The sequence below is a fragment of the Periplaneta americana genome, chromosome 8 (genome assembly GCF_040183065.1).
Source record: "Periplaneta americana isolate PAMFEO1 chromosome 8, P.americana_PAMFEO1_priV1, whole genome shotgun sequence".
NCBI lineage: Eukaryota > Metazoa > Arthropoda > Insecta > Blattodea > Blattidae > Periplaneta > Periplaneta americana.
Window position 1 is genome coordinate 85,695,755 of NC_091124.1, and position 24,128 is coordinate 85,719,882.

Genomic DNA, 24,128 nt, shown 5'->3' on the forward strand with positions numbered 1-24,128 from the left:
TGGAATCCTAGAAGAATTTCACACGCAGTTAATCTACAAGTTTCAGAAGCTGGGAATAAACGTAATTCTTTCTGCTCCTTACAACTGAATCATGGTTTGAAATAATATAATTGTTCGTACGTGGATGGTTAATTAAATTCATTCCTAAATATATTTATGAATCATTAGAACTCTATTATTTCCTGTGAGAAGAGTAAAAATTAGTAGCTTCAAAATTGTAGGGCATATCTCGTAGGGTAGATTGCGTGGTGAACTCCTCTCCCTATTTCCTGAGAAATTAACTATTTTCCATACCGCAAGTTGGGGTAAACTCGGCCGCTGAGGTAAACTTGAAAATAAAAAAGGGGAAGATTTAAACCTTAATATGACAGACATTGATTTATGAAGTTCACTATTTTTCATTTCTTAAGAACAGGTATTTCCTTTATTATTTTGAGTGACAAATAGTGCTGATATTATGGTTTAAATGTTTATGGCAAGTTTACCGCATTTTACATTACATTTCCAGTTTTCACACAGCTTAATTTTAACTTATCCTACCTATATAATACGTAATTTACATGCACTTACTGTTAATATGACGTAGGTGAGAACAAATAAATGAACACACAATTTTGTTGAAAAAATTGTCACTTCAATTAACTCAGAAAATGTAGGCCTAATTTTATTTTCAGAGCAGAAGTGGGTAATGAGGGTTAAAGTAAACATTCTTTAAAATACAGCGCAAAGTAGCAGTTAATATTGAATTTATTTAAACTATTAGTAGTCAGTGAATAGCACGAATAATATATATTAATTGCTACTTTGCGCTGTATTTTACAGAATATTTACTTTAAACCTCATTACCTAATTTTGACTTACACCACTTCTGCTCTGAACGGCTCAAATAATCACTGGGACTGTAAAATCAACACCAATAACAGTCATGCAAATTATTACAGAAAAGATTGCTTTTTATATTAAATTTAAAAAAACTCTTATATTTCTTGAGAACTGAATACGTCTGCCACATGAATCTACACCAACACATCAGAAATCTATCGACACAGTTTGAATTTATTCAAGAAGTGAATATTTTGCAAAAGGATTACAATACTCCATGAATTCTTGAAAAATTAACATCATGATCCCTACTTGAATGCAATGTAACGTTCAACTTTTTGAAAAATATAAAGAAAAAAACACGAATACAAAAATTATGGAATTACTTGCATAAAAACTGTAGATACATTGTCCAAAATCGGAATGGTTACACATTTACACATATGATTTCTGCAAAAAAATAATATACTGTAACAGGTATTTACTTTGTTTTTACTTAAACTCTCCTTCCTGACATACAAATAGGTAACTGATAACTAATAAATGTTTTATAGAACACAATACGTAGGCTACCTACAACGTGGATTATTGGTTATGACCGAGTTATGATTTTCTCTTGGTCTTTAGGGAATCTGAAGAACGACAAATTCGGAGATTTAAACTTGTTACTGCGATTTTCGTCATTGCACACATTGCCTTTATTCCGATGCATGATTAAAACGTTATTATAACATATCTCATCCCTTTAAAGCACGTGCTGACTTAACGAGACTATGACCAGTGCCTTGCCTGCCGCTTGAGCGCTAGTGTCGCGAATGTTGGCAGAAAAAGTGTTGAAGTTTCGTGACTGTATGTATTAGACTGTGGTTGAAAGTATTTGTGACTGCAGACTAAAACTACTTCTTCATCACTGTATACATCCAACAGAAGCCAGTGAAGCAATGGGAAATTTTCAAGGGAGAAAATAAGAGGGGGGGGGGGAGGTATGACCAAGAAAAAAATTACCATGTCAGCACTGACTGTAACTAATACACAGTATAATATGTTTCCTATGAAGTAGTGTTAAATTGTTTTCCCAATTCATAAATCATTTCCCATCTATAGTGCTATCCTGCTTATTACGCTTTAAGGCCACAGTCCCTTAACAGGGTTATAATACTGTACATTAATTTATTAATACTGTATGTCTCTTTCGTACATGATGGATACACATTGGATCCAAATGCAGTGTAAGAATCCGATCTTAAAACTAGCGGAGCTGAAACAATAAATATCATCCTTTTGCCATTACAAGAATGTGGTACTGATAAGAGCCATTCACCTACATACTGACTCAAAGTGCTAAGTTGCCCTGTCGCTGTAACGTAACGCATGTTTCCAGAAGTTGATATAATATAATTAGCAGAGAGCGGATTTTAGGTCCCTACATAGAGACAATATGTCGGATCCTTCCCATATGGTGGGATCATAGCAATGAGTTCAATGATCTTCCTGCAACTGACGTATACCTAACGTTCAGTATCCGGACTCAAAATTCGCTGTTTGATAATTAGTATCAGAGTTCAATGTTACAGTCTTATGCCGTAATAGGCTCTCTGTTCAGATCATTTTTAGAGCTATCTAAAGGAAAAAAAAAAAATTCTCTCATGTATTTAGGTGAAATATTAATCTTTTCACTACGTAAATACTGAATGATGATAATACTTATTTCTTTTGTGGTGTATAATAATTATTTGATCACGATTTACTTTTATCATTATAGAAGCCGAACCAACAGGCCAGCCTCAAACATCTGTTACAGTGATTCCCCTGTTTTACAAGCCCAGAGCAGACTACAGCCTCTCCTCAGGACACGCATTTGTTGAGGTAACAATTTAGTATGAAATAAACGAAGTTTCATTATGAGAATTTGCGCTCTAAAACATCTCATAACATAATGGACGCATTTCTTAACATTAATATTATGGGAAGCAAAGTATTGGAAAGCACGACTGCTCATGGCTTCATTGCCAGATGCAAGGCACTAGACAACAACAACAACAACAACATATTATGGGAAGCTAGGATGTTAAATAAATAATAACACAAAGATCCTCAAATACAAACAGGTAATTAAGGATTCATGATTTTTACTGAGAAATTTCTAGTGTTCTCTCAAATGGCCAGGTCTCCCTCATTCCAAGATAAGGAAATGATATAGATGTTTAAAGCTTGATTGCCAGTACCGGTACCCTTTGTGCTAGCAATTCATCTTAATTTTACGCCTGTAAAATAAAAAAAATAATGTTATGATGATACTTCCTTATTATAGCAGCAGAAGCAGTGGCAGTAGTAATATCCAAAGACGTAGTTACATAACGGTAGTATCTATTGCTATTTATAGTGTACATGGGCTAAGATTGCAAAAAACAAAATTCAAATATGTCACACGTGAATAAGAACACACATTGAAAATGCTCTCAAATTAAATATCGAGACACATTTTCTCATACTGTAGCTTAATGCTAGGGACCAATAACAGGCTTATGTGGGGGCGGCAATGAACCTCCGGGTTCCTTAAAAGCCATTTTTTAAGTAAGTAAGAAGCTTAATGCTACATAATATTATGTATTTCGTAATAATGCAGTTCCTCTTTGTAATTCATTTTTAACGCATTATTTACAAGACACACGGAAATAAAATAGGCTAATTTACTGCCCAAAAAATAATATGAAACTCTCATATTTTCATTGCACACAAAATAAGTTTTTATAATCCCAAGAAGTAAGGTATCTGACTTCACTTATAAATTGTATTATTTAAGTAAATGTCTGTAATTAATTTTGGGCAAATATTGTAGTTATTTGTCAATAAATCTAACAGTACTGTGAAAACAAAACATTTTTAAAAAGTATGTATGTCTGTGTGCAAATACAAAAGTGGTCTTTACAAATAACTGTAAAAACCAGATAATATTTTATTACAAACAGCTACCTATTCCGATCGAGCAGTCTTCCTTGACTTTTCAGGTTATATGTGGCAAGGCAGAAATTCTGACTACATTTTGCGATTTATACAGAAAAGTTGAATTTTTAAGAAAAATGAAGTCCCTTTTTGCTCTACTTCGGTATTGAATTTTTACTGTCAGATTAACAAAGTTACATTACCTTTTTAAATATATTTGAACACTTTTAAGAGTTTTTGGCTTTAAATTTTATATTTTACGAAGTAGTTCCTGTGAGTATCTTTAAGCCCTAATATTTTGTCTGAACTGGAAAAAATATTTAAGAAGTAATCCATTCATTATGTATAGAGAAATAAACTATAATTTCCCTCTATGTCTATAATGGCTGGGATTATGCTAATTTTTCAGGGTAATTCGTATAGGCTAAATACTTTTAAATCCTAAAACATTTGTTTGAAATTTTCAATTAGGGACATACTATAGTAAGCAATGATTAATTTTTTTCTAACATAAAAGGTGTTTGGAAGCATAAAGTCAATAGGTACAATTTAATTTTCCATATTTCCTTTAAGAAACACAATCATTAAAGAACAATAATATAATTATTGTTGGAATCAATAGCATACATTTAATTTTAACTGTGGTGAAAATTTTATGAAAACTATACATCCTATGAGGTTGTGTGATGTCTAAATCTAAAGCTAATAATATTAATATTGCAGGAAAATCTAAATGGTTTGCAATGAAGTTCACAAAAAGCTTTAAATTTAAAAAAATTAAAAAGTATGTGCATCCGTTGCAGCAAAGCATATACCGTATGACATCTTGCAGTTCATTTCGTAGTGTTGTGCAAAGGGCCATGGTTCACGTACTGGCTTTAAATGTACTTTATCTTCATTTACGTTATTAATACAGCTGTGTTAGGTTTTTTGAAGATCATGAATGGTGTCAGTAATATGGGGCTTCGTGTATAGAAAAGGCTATGATTCAAATAATGAAATTTAAAACAATAAAAATCGAGTTTCCTTAAAACGATCAAAATGTACATAGTACATGCGAGATGTTGACGTCACAATATCATGCTTTTCAAGACCTCGATAATAATGGTGTGTTCATCATTCAACTGTCATGTATTTTTTTTCATGTTTCAATATCTGGTGTTACTAAAAAGTAATAGTGTTATTACTAGAGGTAGGACACAAGTCGACTGCTGTGGACAGCATGTCTCACTATGAAACGAGCGGGCCAGTGTTCAAATCCTGGTCGGCACAAATTACATGGTTGGTGTTTTTTCCGGGGTTTTTCCTCAACCAATTGAAGCAGAATTGCTGGGTACTTTTCAGCGTTGGACTCATTTCGCCATCAATAATTCACAAATAATTATCATCCATACAATAGCCCGGGTTATTGTTATTGTTATGTTTTATTTAACGACGCTCGCAAGTGCATAGGTTATATCAGCGTCACCGGATGTGCCGGAATTTTGTCCCGCAGGAGTTCTTTTACATGCCAGTAAATCTACTGACATGAGCCTGTCGCATTTAAGCACACTTAAATGCCATCGACCTGGCCCGGGATCGAACCCGCAACCTTGGGCATAGAAGACCAGCGCTATATCAACCAGGTCGACGCCCAGGTTAAGTTCACAGTGCGGCATTCTGTACTTGTGCAGGAGCGTGGCCACCATTTGACTACCCAATCATTCACAAGAATAGGCACAATAAGCCTCAGGCTGCAGTGTAAACCTTCGGGTCCCCTCTCTGTACAAGAAAAAAAAAAAGAGCTAAGACATGTACCCACTGAAGAAAAAATCAACTTACCAACGATGCGCATAGTTATTCATGAAGTTATATGGCACAAACTGACTTGGGGCCAGTCTCTAGTTGATATTGAATATGAATAAAATACGTCCAATATCGAAATCGACTTTTTTTGACAATCAGTTTAGAGTGTGATCATAATAAGAGTATGGTATATGTTGAATGAGTGATTATCGATAAGATGCTTTTGTGAAAACTGAGTTGTTTGGGGTAACAAAAAAATTTCAAGATATTGTCATTTGCAATAGAACTACTATACACGGGATCTTAATTGAAACTAAACAGTGGGTTGAATTTAGAAAGAAAAAAAAAATGGAGTTCTAATAGAGGACAAGTTAGATGAAAATGGTCATTTCTCTCCCCTATCTCACGCCATGAATTTGTACTGTAGAAACATTTTAAGAACAACTATACCCAAGTAGTATTTATACATTTTAGTAGAACCTAAAAATATATTAGGGAATAAATTTGTCTCGTAAGATAACAAAAACTTCGTGTAACCACATAAATTAAAACTTTTAAGGAGAAGCCAGTAATTATACATAAATGAAAAAAAAAAGCGTCATTTTCAGTTGCACCTTTACGCTTAGTCAAAATTACAGTATCATTGTAGGCCTACCTCATTACTCAGAAAGTAGAAAGTTAAAGTGTGAAGAAAATTTTAAATAAATTATATAATTAAATGGAATTCAAGAATGTAGACTTGATAACAGAGAGATGTGGATGAATAATCAGCAATAAAAATTTAAAGAAATCTGAGACACTGCGAACTCGATGTCTTAGAAATTTTGAGGTCTTGGTTATGCAGACATATGGAGAGGAACAACAGATCATCAGTGGCTCGAAAATCCCGTTAAATAGCTTCAATGGAACTTAGGCACTGGCAGTTCGATTGTTCATTTTATCTATATTTTTCTGGAATTTTATTATTATTTTAAAATTACTTTTTATGTATACCTAAAGGGAAATATTCCCATATAAATATTTGGAATGTCTGTACTGTATTATAAGATCAAACGGCGTAGCTACACACAGACTCACATAAACCTAAAGGGGTTATGATAGATGTTTTCTTTAAATCGCACAGTGGGCCAGAATCTCAATCTAGCAGGAAAAAATTATATTTTTCGAAATCACTAAGTTGGTGTTTCTACACTGTAAACACTAACCAGATTTCTGCATTTCAGAATCTCAATCTAGCAGGAAAAAATTATATTTTTCGAAGTCACTAAGTTGGTGTTTCTACACTGTAAACACTAACCAGATTTCTGCATTTCAGAATCTCAATCTAGCAGGAAAAAATTATATTTTTCGAAGTCACTAAGTTGGTGTTTCTACACTGTAAACACTAACCAGATTTCTACATTTCATAAATCCGCAACGTAGAAAGGGATTCGGAAAGATTAAGAACAATAAATACATAATAGAAGTTGATGATTGATAAACACCTGGATGGCCCTCACCTGATTCTGTGTTGGAGTGATGCGAAGGAAGATCATTCTGTTTTGTACTTAAGCGATTTTTTTTTTAAATTCCACGTGGAAAGTCTGCCCAAAGGTATGTACTTTTGATTTATATAAAGTTTCATTAATTTGTTCCATGTTAACACTATAATAATAATGTTCGAAATTACTGAATTAAAAATTAAATTTCCGGTCATGGAGTTAATTTTTATACTGAGATTTAAAAAAATCGGCACTTACTCACACGGAATTTTTGTGACCAAAATACAAAACAACATTTGGGCTTTAAATTCCATATTGCAGCTTAACTGCAAACACGCGCTTTTTTACTTTAGGTGACGGCCAGCAAAAGCGGCCTTCGGTGACTCATTAAGAGTTATCTGAATTAATGCTCGAGAAGAAAAGCTCTTCAGAATCATTATAAGAGTATGTTTTAACTAGATTATAAATAGGAGAGTGTTCACAGAGCGTTTTTAAAGGAATTAAGAAATCTATTTGTTATTTTAAGTGTGATTTTAAGAAATGGTGAAGTTGTGCACCGTGTAAAACGACAGGTTTCTGGCGAAATATTCATATGGTTGAAGGTTGAAGTGGAGTTTCTTCAATAGGAACCCAGAGGTGTAAAATTCTTTCATGAGACAAGACTCAAAACAAAACAAATTAATGTTCCTTTGCTTACAAAGGAATTTTCTGAAAAAGAACTTATGTTCGTGAATGAAATGTTTCTTCATTTCTACGGTAAGTAAGATGCAAGGTTCTTTAGCTGTACCAGTACCATTGGGTTTCTATTGAGGAAACTTTACTTCAGCCTTGAACCATTTTGAATTTTTCATTAAAAAAATCTGCCCTTTTTCGTCTCACACAACTTCCATCTTTTCTTAAAATCATTCATAAAATATCAAATAGATTTCTTAATTCTCTCAAAAACACTCTGTGAACACTCTCCTGTTTATAATCTAGTCAAAACATACTCTTATAATGACTCTGAAGAGCTTTCCTTCTCGAGCATTAATTCAGATAACTCTTTGAGTCACCAAAAATCGCTTTTGCTGGCTGTCACCTAAAGTAAAAATAAAAAAAATTGAAGGAAAAAAAAAACAAGAAACAAAAAGGCGCGCGTTTGCAGTTAAATCGCAATATGGAATTTAAAGCTCAAATGTTGTTTTGTATTTTGGTCACAAAAATTCCGTGGAAGTAAGTGCCGATTTTTTTAAATCTCAGTATAAAAATTAACTTCATAACTGAAAATTAATTTTCAATTCAGTAATTTCGAACATTATTAGTACAGTATTAACATGGAATAAATTAATATAACTTTATATAAATCAAAAGTATGGTACATACTTTTGGGCAGACTTTCCACGTGGAATTTAAAAAATATTTTGCTTAAGTACAACACAGAATGATCTTTCCTTGCATCTCTCCAACTCACAACTGAGTGCCAACCAACCCCGTTGTTTACCAGTCATCAACTTCTGCTATGTATTTACTATTGTTAATCTTGCTATGTTCATCTTCCCTAGAGTATAGAGTAGATGACAGTAGCTGAAAATACAGCTTTTGCTCTTTTCTTTCAGTTTGTTTAAGTCATGCGTAGGGAAACTACTTGTAGGTACCTTTAACTGTATCTTTTTAATTCAGCTGTATTAATTGGATATCATATACAGAATGTGACACAACATACATTTACCTAGACTACATTCGGAAGAAAAATTCAACAATTTGCAGCTGCAACTTAGTCTGTAATATTTAAAATTACATCTCTGGTCAGGTAATACAAGGACAGTTGTTATGTTAGCACTCTTGCCCCTGAAGTACTCCCGACTTGCATCATTCCTTTACATGCTATGAGACTGTCAATCATAATATAAGAGTTGTATTCACAGTCACTGAAGTTGGTGTTTCTACTCTGTAAACACAATCGGCAATGTAAAGGGACATCTAGGCTACAAATCAGGTAATACAACTCCAACTCGAAGGTACGAGGTAGAACTTACATACCGTACCTTGGACCAAGCAGTAATGTACCATTGACGAGCAGTATGGTTAAAGTCTAAGTTACCAGTACTTTATTTTATTGAAGTATTACAATAAGAAGCACAAAATCACAAATGTTTAATTATATACCCATTATATCAGAGAATTGGTTCTTACAAGGCTGCTTGCTGCTCTAGCTTCATGGCACATCAGTCAGAATGAGACACCTGCCTTTCCTCTTTCCTCAGTTTGTAGTAACGTTCTTGGTGCAGTACGAGGATGAGGACATATCATATGTGGAGAGATATGGGAGGTATTTTTGGATAATGATGGAAAAGTGGGACATTTTCTCGGTTAGAGGTACCAGTAACTCTGTGGCAAAGAAGGGGGTGGTGTTCTGTCTGTTACTGAGGATAGAATGAATTCTTCATCAGTGAAAATGTTTCTATTCAAAGGCCAAATACCATAACCTTGAAGCCTGACTGAATATTTACTGAGCTAAATGACTTAGAACGGGCTTTGTCAGATATCTTGACTGCTTCATAAATTGATATTGGAACTCCACAATGCGACAGAATTCATTCTCTGCAAGCAGTATTGTAAAATGTTTTATATGAGTAAAAAAACACTACAATTTAGTGATTGTGGCTTGTGATTCTGTGTGGGGGCAAAGTTAACAAAAATATACCATTCTTTTTGGCTAACCTCAAAGCTTCGAAGGAATAATGACTCTCTTGACTGTCGAGAATAAACTTACATTGGTTGCAGAGGGTTGAGTATATTTTATGAAATTCTTCAAATAAAGAACTAAAATTGAGGAGTTTGACCAACCACTAGGGCGTGCTGTACCAACACAGTTATTTGGACCCCCCGTTTAGCATGTGAGGTTTAAAGTTAACTCTAGAGAAGATGAACATAGTTGGAGTTGTATTACCTGATAAGCAAGGACAGTTGTTATGTTAGCACGTCTTTCCCCTGAAGTACTCCCGATTTGCTTCATTTCTTTACATGCTATGTTCGGTGCTGGACCCCAGACTCAATTCATTGGCATTACACCTTCATCTCATTCAAATGCTAAATAACCTAAGATGTTGATAAAGCGTCGTAAAATAACCTACGAAAATAAAAAAAAATTTACGTGCTATGAGACTGTCAGTCATAATATGAAGAGTTGTATTCACAGTTTCATCTAGGTTACAAATCTTGTCAGGACCGAGCTTGTATTTGTCCATAACTGAACACAAACTATAAAAAAAAAACACAGTCATATTATGTTCATTGTCATTTGATGCACGAGCCAGGGTGGATGATTCAAGTGTCCGCAAACTCAGGTTGCCGTGGGGTTTCATAAATCCATAATACCATTGTTTGCCAGCTGTCTTGTTCTTTACCCAGATTTCAGAAATGTTCTTACCATTCACACTTGTAAAATCATAGGCAAGTTTCATTAACTCCCATCGTGGTAGTCCATAGTTCATTTTAGAAGGAGTCTGAACATATTCTATTAATTCCAATGCCTTATTTTCATCGAACACTTTCTCCATTATACAATTTTCAAATGATTTATAAAACTGCATTACCGTACTTACTACTCTTCCCAAAGATGAACGTTGATCTAAGGTTCGTTCCTTTCTGTACCTGTTCCACTACATCTTTTATTCTTTGAAGTTTTCTTCTTTCTTCTGAAAAAATATTGCATGTGCTAAGTACTACATGAAACAAATAATGAAGGAGAAACAAACAGATTGGTCAACCTTATGACAAAAATTCAGTGATTATAGATATCTCAGAGAAATATATGCCAATGTATGAGGCGTTTAGTTGCAAAATCAGATACATCAATAAAACATAATTTTTCAGTATGAAGGAAAAACGTTTGCAAGGAACCAAGGATTTGCAATCAATACTATTCTTTCATCATACAAATCCATGTGAATAAATTTAACCTATAGACCTATAAACACTTAAACAAAAAACAGTTCCTTTAAATTTAACATTTCATTTTATTGTTTCGCTTTTCAGGTCCAACAGGATTGCCTTGCTTCTGGCATTCTTCTTCAAGAAAATTATTGTGATCATGGTTTCGCAGTTATCCATCGTTTGTCAACTGTTTTGTCTTTATGCTAAATTTTATATTCTAAAATCATGTTCTGGTTTAGGTTTAAAAATGTGAAATTTTCTCAAAACCTAATAAATAAACATAATGTTAATTTTCTAAACAAAGCACATTCTTTGTAGATTATTTTGTACAGGTATACATTTAAATGGTTATTGGTATTATAAATTGAGATGCATTGTTAGACCTAATATGGCTAATACACTGACAATGAGAAGCAATTTTCTGTATCAATTTTATTAGTACCAGTATTTATAGATTACAATTCTCAATGGTGTACCCACAGGGAAAAGTCCCCTCCCTCAAATAAAAAACATGGGAAGAGAGAAAGAATGTCGTGACGTGAATATATCTATTATTATGGAAAGTGTGTGAACTTTGAAACATTTATTTTTAAACAGATCTATTTGTGAATGGGCTTTTTACAACATACTTTTTTTTTAAGCTCGAACTTTCGATAGGTAATGTTTGTAGTTCTGTAAATTTTATTCGGAGTGTGTCTTGTAGCTCCAACCATTCCCACCAGCCAATCACATCTCAGCGACACAGTCTGTCAGTGGCGTCATTTAGGAAGGCAGGGGGGACAATTTCCTCTCCTCTAAGTTTAAGATAAAAAAATTAATAATTGAGTGGTGCTAGTTTTGTTAAAAGTGAGAGAACTGTAACTTTTAATATTAAAATATTCCACTTTTATAAATGCTTAAGAAGTAATGGCTTTGCTTAAATGAAACCAACTAGTGACTGTTACCTATTTTACATAATTAATGAATTAATCAAATCTTCAGAATATTTTGATTCTCTCCATTTGTTTTCTAATATGCCAGTAAACGTCTGTGATGTTATTAATACTTTTATCTGACATGTTGATAGCCTTGCAGTTCAATATGTGCTGTAAGTTCATAGTTGAAACCACAGTCTAATATATACAGTCGCGCAACTTCAACACTTTTTTTGCCAACATTCGCGACACTAGCGCCCAAGTGGCAGGGAAGGCACTGGTCATAGGGTTGATACAGCCAAAACGTGCTTTAAAGGGATGCGAGATGTTATAATAACGTTTTAATCATGCGTCGGAATAAAGGCAATGTGTGCAATGACGAAAATTGCAGTAACAACAAGTTTAAATCTCCGAATTTGTCGTTCTTCAGATTCCCTAAAGACCAAGAGAAAACCATAACTCAGTCATAACCAATAATCCACGTTGTAGGTAGCCTACGTATTGTGTTCTATAAAACATTATTTTATTAGTTATCAGTTACCTATTTGTTTGTCAGGAAGGACAGTTTAAATAAAAACAAAGTAAATACCTGTTACAGTGTATTATTTTTTTTTTTGCAGACATCATATGTGTAAATGTGTAACCATTCCTATTTTGGATAATATATCTACAGTTTTTAATGCAAGTAATTCCATAATTTTTGTATTCGTGTTTTTTTCTTTATATTTTTCAAAAGTTGAATGTTATATAGCATTCAAGTAGGTATCATGGTGTTAATTTTGCAAGAATTCATGGAGTATAGAAATCCTTTTGCAAAATATTCACTTCTTGAATAAATCCAGACTGTGTCGATAAATTTCTGATGTGTTGGTGTAGATTCATATGGCAGACGTATTAAGTTCTCAAGAAATAAAAGAGCCTTTTTAAATTTAATATAAAAAGCAATCTTTTCTGTAATAATTTGCATGACTGTTATTGGTGTTGATTTTACATTCCCAGTGATTATTTGAGCCAGCCAGTGCAGAAGTGTGTAAGTCAAAATCAGGTAATGAGGTTTAAAGTAAAAATTCTGTAAAATACAGCGCAAAGTAGCAATTAATATATCCTTCGTGCTATTCACTGACTGTTAATAGTTTAAATACATTCAATATTAACTGCCGCTTTGCACTGTATTTTACAGAATGTTTACTTTAACCCCTCATTACCCATTTTTGACTTACACCACTTCTGCTCTGAAAATAAAATTAGGCCTACATTTTCTGAGTTGAAGTTACAATTTTTTCAACAAAATTGTGTGTTCATTTATTTGTTCTCACCTACGTCATATTAACAGTAAGTGCATGTAAATTACGTATTATATACTGTAGGTAGGATATATTAAAATTAGGCATTATATGTGAAAACTGGAAATGTAATGTAAAATGCGGTAAACTTCCCATAAACATGTAAACCATAACATCAGCACTATTTGTGACTCAAAATAATAAAGGAAATACCGGTTCTTAAGAAATGGAAAAATAATGAACTTCATATTAATGTTTAAATCCTCCCCTTTTCTATATTTTCAGGTTTACCTCAGCGGCCGAGTTTACCCCAATTTGCGGTATGCAAAATCGTTAATTTCTCAGGAAATAGGGAGAGGAGTTCACCACGCGATGTACCCTATGAGATATTCCCTACAATTTTGAAGCTACTAATTTTTACTCTTCTCACAGGAAATACAAAGTTCCAATGATTCATAAATATATTTAGGAATGAATTGAATTAACCGACCACGCAACGAACAATATTATATTATTTCAAACCATGATACGTGATCAGGGCCATGATTCAGTTGTAAGGAGCAGAAAGAATTACGTTTATTCCCAGCTTCTGAAACTTGTAGATTAACTGCGTGTGAAATTCTTCCAGGATTCTAAAGTAGAATTAATAAGAACCATATACACTTATTGTATAGCATATAAATATAAAATAAATTACGCAAAACCCGTTTTCTGATGTGTTATCATATGTCGTGTGCACATTTTTAACTTGCCTGCCGCTAGAGGGCTACTGTCGCGCCAGCTGTCAAATGTTGGCATATTTTATACGTATGAGTTGCGTGACTGTATCTATTAGACTGTGGTTGAAACTTCTCTGCAGACAACATATTTTGGTGATGTGTAAATTCCAATTCTGAAGAGATGCGCTGCCAAACATATTTCCAATTAGGCCTACTAGTCTGAAGAAAGCATTGTTGTTCTTCTTAGAGAATAAGAAATCAAATTTTTATTTTTTATTTTATTTTCGCACCAAGATTTATTTTCACTAATTTTTTATTATTATTTAATAGGTATATTGCACATTTATAAATTTACCACTACCACCACCACCACCACCACCGTTTTCATGTTTGATTCCTCTAATAGAGAGGATAAGTCATTTATATAAATATAAATACTGAATAAAGTTGTGCTGAGGACAGTGCCCTGGGGTAGACCTCGATATGTTTGTCTGTAACTAGAAAGTGAGCTATTGAATTTAGTAGCAATGAATCTTTGACTAAGGAATTCTGATATCCATCAGAACATATTGCTGGAGATACCTAATTTCTGGACTTTTAATAATAATTTATTTCTCCAAACAGAGTCATATGTTAATTGAAAGTCAATAAATATTGCCAAGGTATCTTCTTTTTTGTTAAAACTGTCTTTTATTTCTTGGCCGAGGCGTATGACTTGTTCATTAGTAGAGTGTAGTTGTCGAAAGCCAGCTTGTCTTGGTGATAAAAGATTTTGAGATTCTAAATACCAAGTTAATCTGTTGGAGATCATTGACTCCATAGTTTTTGCTATCATGCTTAATAGTGCTATTGGTCGATAACTATGAACATCATGAGCAGGTTTCCCTTTTTTATGAATTGGTACAATGATTGCTTTCTTCCAAGCTGCAGGAATTGAGGTGTTCCATGATAAATTGAAAATGGATAAAAGTACAGACTTGGCTTTTTCCCCCAAATGTTTAAAAAATTCGGAATGAATGTTGTCGGGGCCAGGAGATTTCTTGGTTGTTTATAAAATATTAACATGTTAAAATACACATTTAATTCGATCTCTAAAAGAGTATTTATTAAAAATAAATTAGCTAAAATGTTTTGGACCTATAGTGAACCCACATTAGTTCTGTAATCAACTCAGACGTTAACATTAGAGCACTTTAGTTAATATCATGACGACTTCGTTGGTTAGTGACGTTACTAAACAACTCAAACAACAACAGCAACAACAACATTGTTGTCTGTCGTAAAAATATGACGAATTTTTGTCAACAGACAGTGAACAGAATCCCGCGAATTTTCATGATCAGGAAACAAAATCATGTGAAAGGAGTTGGAGAACAACTTACTAACAGACAAACACTCTCATGCTAGAAATAATGAAAACGACTGCGATTGTGTCAGTGTGGTAACAACTTTTAAAAAATATAAAGATCAAGAATGGATACATGCAGAGTCACATTCTGCAAAAAAAAAAAAAAAAAAAAAAAAAAACACTAATAAATGTGTGGCAGTACATCTCTTTCATGTTAATGCAAACACAGAGAACAACTGTCGTTCCATTCCTGAGCCAGGTAAATCATAACATAGGTACAGTAACATAGATACTATAAGTTAATTAATCTCACTTAAGCTGAAAGATGATGCAAATTACCATCAACATGGCTAGCCGTGATGAGAAAGTGGTTTATGTTTTGGATTGCTCTCAATTTCCTCGAGACCATGCCATGCAAAATTTTGAGAAGAAAATTTTCACATGCGCCTGCGCCTACTTTAGAGGGAAGCAAATGGCAAAGGAAGTGCTCACTGCAAGCTGCGAACCAAATCTGTATAAAGAAATAAATACAGAAATGTTAGTTATGCATAAACTGTTTTAACACAACCAATCCTAGAAATGACTTCAAAAGAGAAAAATGCAGTTTCCTATCCAAATATTCTTTCAGTCATCTCTCTAGTTCCCCACAGTTTGGACTTGCCTGTACCAAAACCGCCAAAGATATTATCTCTGATCATTCACCACAGTTTTCAGAAGACGTAAATTGATCATTACAAGGAGCTACGTACTTTGAATACGATAGTTCCCCGAAAGTGGGTAACTTGGGCACAAAAGTATAAGATAAGAAAACTGGGCCTTATTAGATCTAAATCTAGAGCTAAATAATATTTTTGGCTTCCAGATTACAAGGTTGCAATTTATTAGCAGAAGATGCAAGACTATCAGTATTTCGTGGTTACCAACTAATTTTTTATTACTATTTTTTTTTCAGGGCAATCAAATTATGCGAAAAAATGGTGCAAAAAATTTTAATATTGTTACCCAATTTTAAAAATCATCTTTTACGGCCTTTCAGTTCTTTAACACCAAGTAAGAGGCTCAGTGGTAACACACTGAACTTGCATTTGGCATATTCTGAGTTCAAATTCGGGGTCTACCAACCTGCGGTGTGCAAAACTCTGTTGCTTACCTCTGCTGACTGTAGTCAAGGTTGACAGAAGGGAAAGACAGAGAAGAGGACCAAAGCTTGAGGGGTAATGCAATGATGTAGAAAGGGAAAACTCTGATTACAGAAACTGTGATTGATTGAAATGCTTAGTTTTCTTCACTGGTTCGTGGACAGGCGAAACAGGAGTGCCATTGTGGAAACCTCGAATATTGAAATTTGGTCCTATGAATAATTAGACCTAAGTTGAATATGTGAGGATGCTAGGAATGGAAGAAGTGATTTGTAACGAGAGTGCCTGGGAGGCAGAATGACGCTTGCCCTGTTAGGGGATGTTAGCGGGTATGAATTTGAGAGACAGGAAGTGGGTGAGAAACTGTTCTCGAGTAACGAAGCTTTGAAACATGGCCCATGATTCGACGACCATCGTGAATCACCTTCGATCACAGAAGTTCTGCAGACAAATGGATCGCGATTCGACGACCACCGAGAGGGGGGATAGTGTTACTTTTTGCTAATGAGATCCACTAACAATAGCACGGAATCGGCATCCACACAGAGGGGTTTTCAAGGAAACTGGTGGCCGAGGCAAGCTAGAAGGAATAGGAGGGAATCGAAGGTGGAAATGCTATAGGAGAGAATTGTGAAGAGTTGAGGCTATAATAGAAAGGTGAGAAGCGAGTCGGTCAAGAATTGAAAGGCTCATAAATATTCGCGAACGAGCGATTATGTCATTATCACCAGTGGACCGATGATGCCTGTAGGGTCTTATGATTTGGTTTTGTTTTAAGCTCCAGTTGCTTTCAACTCTTCTTCTGAACTCCTATTAGGAAAGGGAAGATACATTTATTAGGAGGTTCGAGCTTTGGTTTCATGTCTTGATGATGGAGAAGAAGAGTTGAGAAGTGAGTGTGTTTGGAATATTCGGGAGATGTAGGTCAGCCTTTTATTTTTCCCAGACGTATTGCGTCATCATGTGACTAATGACGACATGTCATTAAAAAAAATTGTAAATACTATTGGTTTCCATTTTTACTACCTACATACTTGCAGATAATATTTCGCATGATATAAATCCTTATTGATTGTATATGGTGGACACTGGCACACGGTCCGAGCCTCTCATCTGGGCATGTCTACAGATTAATGATTCCATTTTTACCACCTACATACTTGCAGATAATATTTCGCATGATATAAATCCTTATTGATTGTATATGGTGGACACTGGCACACAGTCGATGATCCTGCCTTGAGCCTCTCATCTGGGCATGTCTACAGATTAATGATTCGCAAACTTGCCAGTAGATGGTAGCAATTCAATGTATCAACAACAATGTCGACAGTCGAACAATGACCTCTCAGTTACAGTGAATATAAATAAAACCAATTAAAAATCCTTAACAAGTTTTTTATCCTGTTGTTTAATGACACTGTAACAACTTCTATGTTATTTAGCGATGATGGAATTGGTGATAGCGAGATATTTGGTGAGATGAGGACGAGGATTTACCATGGGATTACCTGACTTTTGTCTTATAGATGGGGGAAAACCTCGGAGAAAAAATCAATCACGTAATTAGCCCAAACGGGAATCGAACCCAACCTCGAGCGCATGAATGGTCATGAATGAATGTAAAAAATTAGGAACTTTCCAACAAAAACTTCCACCTTGTAGAAGCTGTCATGGCACGTTTGAATTGAAGAGAAAACGTTTAGTCTATAGTTCGGTTCAATAAATTATTATATTATTTCACATGGAATCCGAAATTACAAACTTAATGAAAGAGATGTTAGGCAGACGATTAAAGAAAGAAGCGCCTTATTGTGATAGGTTTAAAATAGACGGGTTTTGATGAAGTATCTGAAAAAAGAAAAGTTATTTTGTGTAATTAGGACCCTTAACTTAACATTATTCACCCTAACTCAACTCAAGAGATGTTAATTTTCACATTTACCGCTAATTTCTTTCAAACTTCCGTGTAGGAGTATCGATAAAAGCCCTTTCACTCTTTAGTTCAAATTATTACCACACGGCTGTATAGTAACAATAATGGCGACTTAATTATTTCATTTTGTTACATAGTTAGAAATCGTTTCTTTATTTATTTTTGTCTTTAGTGAAGTATTTTGCAACCTAATAATTTTTAAAACCACAACATGAATGGCGAAATTGCTGAAACTTCTAGCGCGGAGAATCCCGCTACATCGAAGGAACAACCTCAGACAAGGTACGATGGACCAGAACAAGAGAATGTCATGGCCTTATTGTGATTGCCAGCTTTGTTTAGATTACGTAGAGCCTTTTTTAATCATCATTCGTTATATTATTTATTAGATTATGAACACGTATTCTGAAACTGTAAGGTTTATCAGCTGTGTAAGATTACAGGCATAAACATAGTCACTTTTGTCAACCCTAAAATTATAGACCTAAACATAAGGCAGTGCTTGCCCCATTTTCGGATTCGGCGCTATTACTTCTTTGACATTAAGAGCTTCTCAGAACCAGCTGGTTTCTTTCATGACAGGAGGAAATGTCTGAATTTGTTATATTTTACCGACAGTATTACCGTAGGGTTATAAATTAAGATTTAATTGCTCATGTTCGGAAGCGTAAATGTATATTATAATTTAAGCTCAATAGAAGACAATCATGCTGGAATTGTAACAACATGGCATACTGTAATAACAGATTGTATTTATATTGCGGCTGTAGAAATGAGGCGATGAAAAAGTACCGTAACACTGATCCATGTTTGCTCTCAATTATCTGCAATCATTTACTTATTATATATACAAAAAACTTTTAAGATCTCTGGTATGAAGATTTGGAAGAATCATTTTGCAAAACAGGGGCCTGCAAACTAATGTTTTGTTTGTTATTATTAGACCGCGGAACTTCATGCAATTGCATGTTTTTATTGATTTGGCATATTGAAAAGGTAAAAGTGTATCTTTGTCAATCATGATTTTTACGTTCGAATAAAGGCAACTTTATTTTGCATATTAAATGCATATTTCGAGAGTTTTCCATTTTAAATGCATATAGGCCTATATATTTTTTTCCATATTTAAATTCGTATATTAGTCTTTCCTTGTTTTCCCCGATTTATTATCTAATTTCAAAATTTCTCTCTGATAAAAATGAGAATTATTTCTAAGAAATATAGGAACAGATGCATTATAGGCCTAGGTATATCTTCTAAAAAAAAAAAGGTCAACAGAAGTAGCAGTACTCTTTGTATTTTATTTTTGGTCCTGGGGAAATACTTGTCTTATGATATTAGTAAGCTTAATATACGATTGTGTTCCATGAACAAAAAACAAATAAAATTAATTTCCAGATAAGAATATGAATCGAAATTATCAAATAGGCTGACAGTACCTATAATGCATCTAAGCCAAAAAAAAAATGTGAGAAATAAAACCAATAATCAGTTAATTACTGAAATTGCTTGGATGACAATGGATACTACTCCTTGGTGTACAAGTTAAGTCGTTTTCCATTTTAACATGAGACTTAGACACCTGTGACAATAAAATCACATAAGTTATTGGTGTGTGGATAACCTTCAGGGCTTCTACCACGTTGTCTTGGTGTTATTGGCTGATGTTTCGACCGCTGTGTTGTGGCCATCTTCAGAGCAGTTGTTGGATAAGGAAATAGTCTGCCAGCTCTTATATATATAGTAGTCTCGATGGGGGGAGTACTTGCTGTGATAGGTCGTAGGTTCTCCTATCACGGCAAGTACTCCCCCCCATCGAGACTACTATATATATATATATATATATATATATAAGAGCTGGCAGACTATTTCCTTATCCAACAACTGCTCTGAAGATGGCCACAACACAGCGGTCGAAACGTCAGCCAATAACACCAAGACAACGCGGTAGAAGCCCTGAAGCTTATCCACACACCATGTTCACCAGCCGCGGAAGGTTCTCCTATCACAGCAAGTACTCCCCCCAATCGAGACTACTATATATATATATATATATATATATATATATATAAGAGCTGGCAGACTATTTCCTTATCCAACAACTGCTCTGAAGATGGCCACAACACAGCGGTCGAAACGTCAGCCAATAACACCAAGACAACGCGGTAGAAGCCCTGAAGCTTATCCACACACCATGTTCACCAGCCGCGGAAGGTTCTCCTATCACAGCAAGTACTCCCCCCAATCGAGACTACTATATATATATATATATATATATATATATATATATATAAGAGCTGGCAGACTATTTCCTTATCCAACAACTGCTCTGAAGATGGCCACAACACAGCGGTCGAAACGTTAGCCAATAACACCAAGAAACGCGGTAGAAGCCCTGAAGCTTATTCACACACCATGTTCACCAGCCGCGGAAGCCTACGCGAACACACATAAGTTATTGTTGAGGCCATGAAATTTCTGCGACGACAATGCTGTTAGTGCACTCAGATTTCATCGAAACAAAACTGAATACATTTAAACATCTTCGACAGTGAAGTCACGTGGTGTGTAAATTTTAATTTAAATGAATTTTAATGCACAACCAAGCTTACAAGTATGCACCAGACACATTATGTGATGTCGAAATCATTCTGAGCATTTAAACTATTTGTACAGGTAACATATAAGAGGAGAATCTTCACAGTAGAGAACCTGTAGAAATCGTTCGTTTACTGCCACAATAATTACGTGAAATGCAAAGAAAATTAAAAAAGCTGGAAAATTAGATTAAAAATGTACCAATTCAACTGTGTGTGTAAAATGAGTAATTAATACATTTGAATCGCTTATTACTAAAAGGGGATAAATCCGCAAAAATGAAAAATACTGTTTTCGTTGGTTTCAGATTGTTCGATAATAAACATATCGATTAGTGCTAAACTAGGACGTCTCCAGCACTTTTTCGCGTGTAGATAGGAGACTTGAAATGTGCGTTTATGTTAACAAGGGAGAACTCCGGGAGTTGCCACGTTTTTTCTTCGTCCTGAAAAATAGGAGTTGTCCCCTTTTAGAAATAAGCAATTCATTTATAGAAACAAATATTTAGTAAAAATGATGATGGCTTAATGACAATTATTAGGCTACTTTAAATCATTATTTTCATTTATATCATATTATTAAACCAAATGAACCTCTTAACTGTAGTTTGTACTGCATATGTTTCAATTTTTAGCGCATTTTTACTGCATAGTTGCATATTTTCAGGTTTTTTTTTTTTTTTTTTTTAGTGCATAAAGTTCCGTGGTCTAGTTATTACCCATATTTAAGCATATGTTACGGTACTATTAGGAGAAGCATGAGTTTGATTTTTTAGATTTTTGTATAGGAAATTCATTCATAGTTTTCTGCCCAAGGGCAGGTCTTTCACTGCAAACCCAGCATTCTCCAATCTTTCCTATTTTATGCCTTCTTCTTAGTGTACCGGTATATGGAAATAGGTATATAATATTGTTACCTCTTTAATAATATACTAGTAAGTTATAATATAAGATGTATGCAAATTAGTGTCAAATAGACCTATTTTGGGGTTTTATTCCTAACAAGAAAACATTGAAAAATTTTCATATGAACATGATTCAGATAATGCTTGGTTTAAGATTTATGTTACCGGTACTTTACTGGTAACAAACAAGCTCATACTACTATAAGTTAAGCAATTTATTACAAAAAAACTTATTACAAAAATTGCTTTCTCCTGTGTCGCATCCCCTGAGCCTGTTTTCCATGCTTTGACATAGGCCTACTCTTTTGAAAACTCTGGAGTATATTTGTTCAAGTCCATTTAGAATATGTACGCTCTTTCAGAACGTCAACATTATGTAGTACAAAAGTCATATATAAACTATGAACTTCAAATTCCCCAGAGATAAAAATCAATTTGATTGAAATCAATCAGGCAGGTCATTGAGTGGATTCCCCCTCGACCAATCCTTCTTTGCAGAAAACGGCGATTCAAATGATGATGAACTCACCCATCATGCAGGTACCACATTCTGCAGATAATATCCAGAAGTACCTACATCATCCATTAAATGGTGCATTTCATTCTTGAGAAACCGCGAATATCTGGCTTTTGTCGGGTGTATAGGGACCAATAAAATGACAATCAAACAAACGAAAATAAATCTCATTGCCTATTCTAAAGCGACATGAAAGCAATTTGAGTTGACTACTCTTCATGTTATTATTTTCAAACTCTGTATATCTTTACCTTTGGTAACCATGATTATAGTGATTAAATTACAGGTTTCTTGGAATTTTTAAGACTAGCTTGTTAAACTTGGTACACTATATTGCTAGCCTCTAGATTAGCTTACCACAGTAGGCTACTGGGTTTAGCTTATATTTGTTTCTGTAACTAGGTAAATTGACACAAAGAATCCAGGAGTCATGTGAGCTATCCCATCAGCATCTTTACCATCTTCCCTGTTTATGTGAACCAGCCTTTAACTCACGCTATTATCGCTGCAACCTCATGCTTAACATGCCGGCATCATACAATAATGTACGGTGTGCTTTTAAAACATAATTTTGCCGTCCGATTGTTGCTCTGTAGATTTCACTCTAAGCGTCATGTTGTCACGTCTACTTCCTCGATAAGAATAAGCATAGCTTGTTATATTGTTAAATGGCTATTATTATTATTATTATTATTATTATTATTATTATTATTATTATTATTATTATTATTATTATTTCATATACGAGTACGTTGACATTCTTAACTCTTAATAATAACTCTTTATTAATAATTTTTAATCACATACCTTAATGTTCGTCCTCAGCACAAGACATTGCAACCTCGGTTTTAGTCCACGTGGATTAGACATTTTATAATGGAAGCAGCTTATTGGTTGCAATATTGAAATTGAGGCGAGTGATTGTAGCGGCGACATAAAAAAGTGAAAACAATAATACAATTAAATTTCTCAAAGATCTGCTGAATGTTATATACTCACGAGGCCGCTCAAAGACCTGCCGAATGTTAAGCATGAGACCGCTGCGATAATATATACCATCACTCACGTTTCATATTTTCAGATTTCGAAATAGACTCATGTGTAATACCGGCAATGAATTATTTTAGCTACGATTGAAGATAACGATGAATACTAAGGGGACTGAACAATTTAAGAGCTAGATGTGATTATTAACACATCTATGAAAAAGAAGCTTTTATCATCCAGCCTGCTGTCAAAAAATCTGAAAGTTAGAATTTATAAAACAGTTATATTATCGGTTGTTCTTTATGGTTGTGAAACTTGGACTCTCACTTTGAGAGAGGAACATAGGTTAAGGGTGTTTGAGAATAAGGTTCTTAGGAAAATATTTGGGGCTAAGAGGGATGAAGTTACAGGAGAATGGAGAAAGTTACACAACACAGAACTGCACACATTGTATTCTTCACCTGACATAATTAGGAATATTTTAAATCCAGAGGTTTGAGATGGGCAGGACATGTAGCACGTATGGGGGAATACAGAAATTCATTTAGTGTGTTAGTTGGGAGGCTGGAGGGAAAAAGACCTTTGGGGAGGCCAAGACATAGATGGGAAGATAATATTAAAATGGATTTGAGGGAGGTGGGATATGATAGAGACTGGATTAATCTTGCTCAGGATAGGGACCAAAGGCGGGCTTATGTGAGGGCGGCAATGAACCTCTGGGTTCCTTAAAAGACAGTAAGTAGGCCTAATAGGCTAGTAGCAGGGCCGCCGACAGGATTTATGGGCCCCTGTGCAATATTGTGCTCAGGCCCCGTTGAAAAAAAGTTAAAAATGACA

The 24,128-nt window shown here is 34.5% G+C and overlaps 2 protein-coding genes across 6 annotated transcripts in view; both read left to right on the forward strand.

Moving 5' to 3' along the window:
• LOC138704841 (uncharacterized) overlaps positions 1 to 11,363 on the forward strand; it is a 191,000-nt gene extending 179,637 nt beyond the window's left edge. For 2 of the 3 annotated variants that reach the window (XM_069833155.1, XM_069833154.1), the window contains exons 5-6: positions 2,585 to 2,688; positions 11,049 to 11,363. In XM_069833155.1, coding sequence (XP_069689256.1) covers positions 2,585 to 2,688; positions 11,049 to 11,153 — 209 coding nt within the window. In that variant the 3' untranslated portion in view covers positions 11,154 to 11,363. The remainder of the gene's footprint in view (positions 1 to 2,584; positions 2,689 to 11,048) is intronic. The other variant, XR_011333446.1, reaches the window with a different exon arrangement.
• A 7,020-nt stretch (positions 11,364 to 18,383) lies between these two features.
• LOC138704844 (uncharacterized) overlaps positions 18,384 to 24,128 on the forward strand; it is a 40,550-nt gene continuing 34,805 nt past the window's right edge. For all 3 annotated transcript variants that reach the window (XM_069833159.1, XM_069833157.1, XM_069833156.1), the window contains exon 1: positions 18,384 to 18,567. In XM_069833159.1, coding sequence (XP_069689260.1) covers positions 18,497 to 18,567 — 71 coding nt within the window. In that variant the 5' untranslated portion in view covers positions 18,384 to 18,496. The remainder of the gene's footprint in view (positions 18,568 to 24,128) is intronic.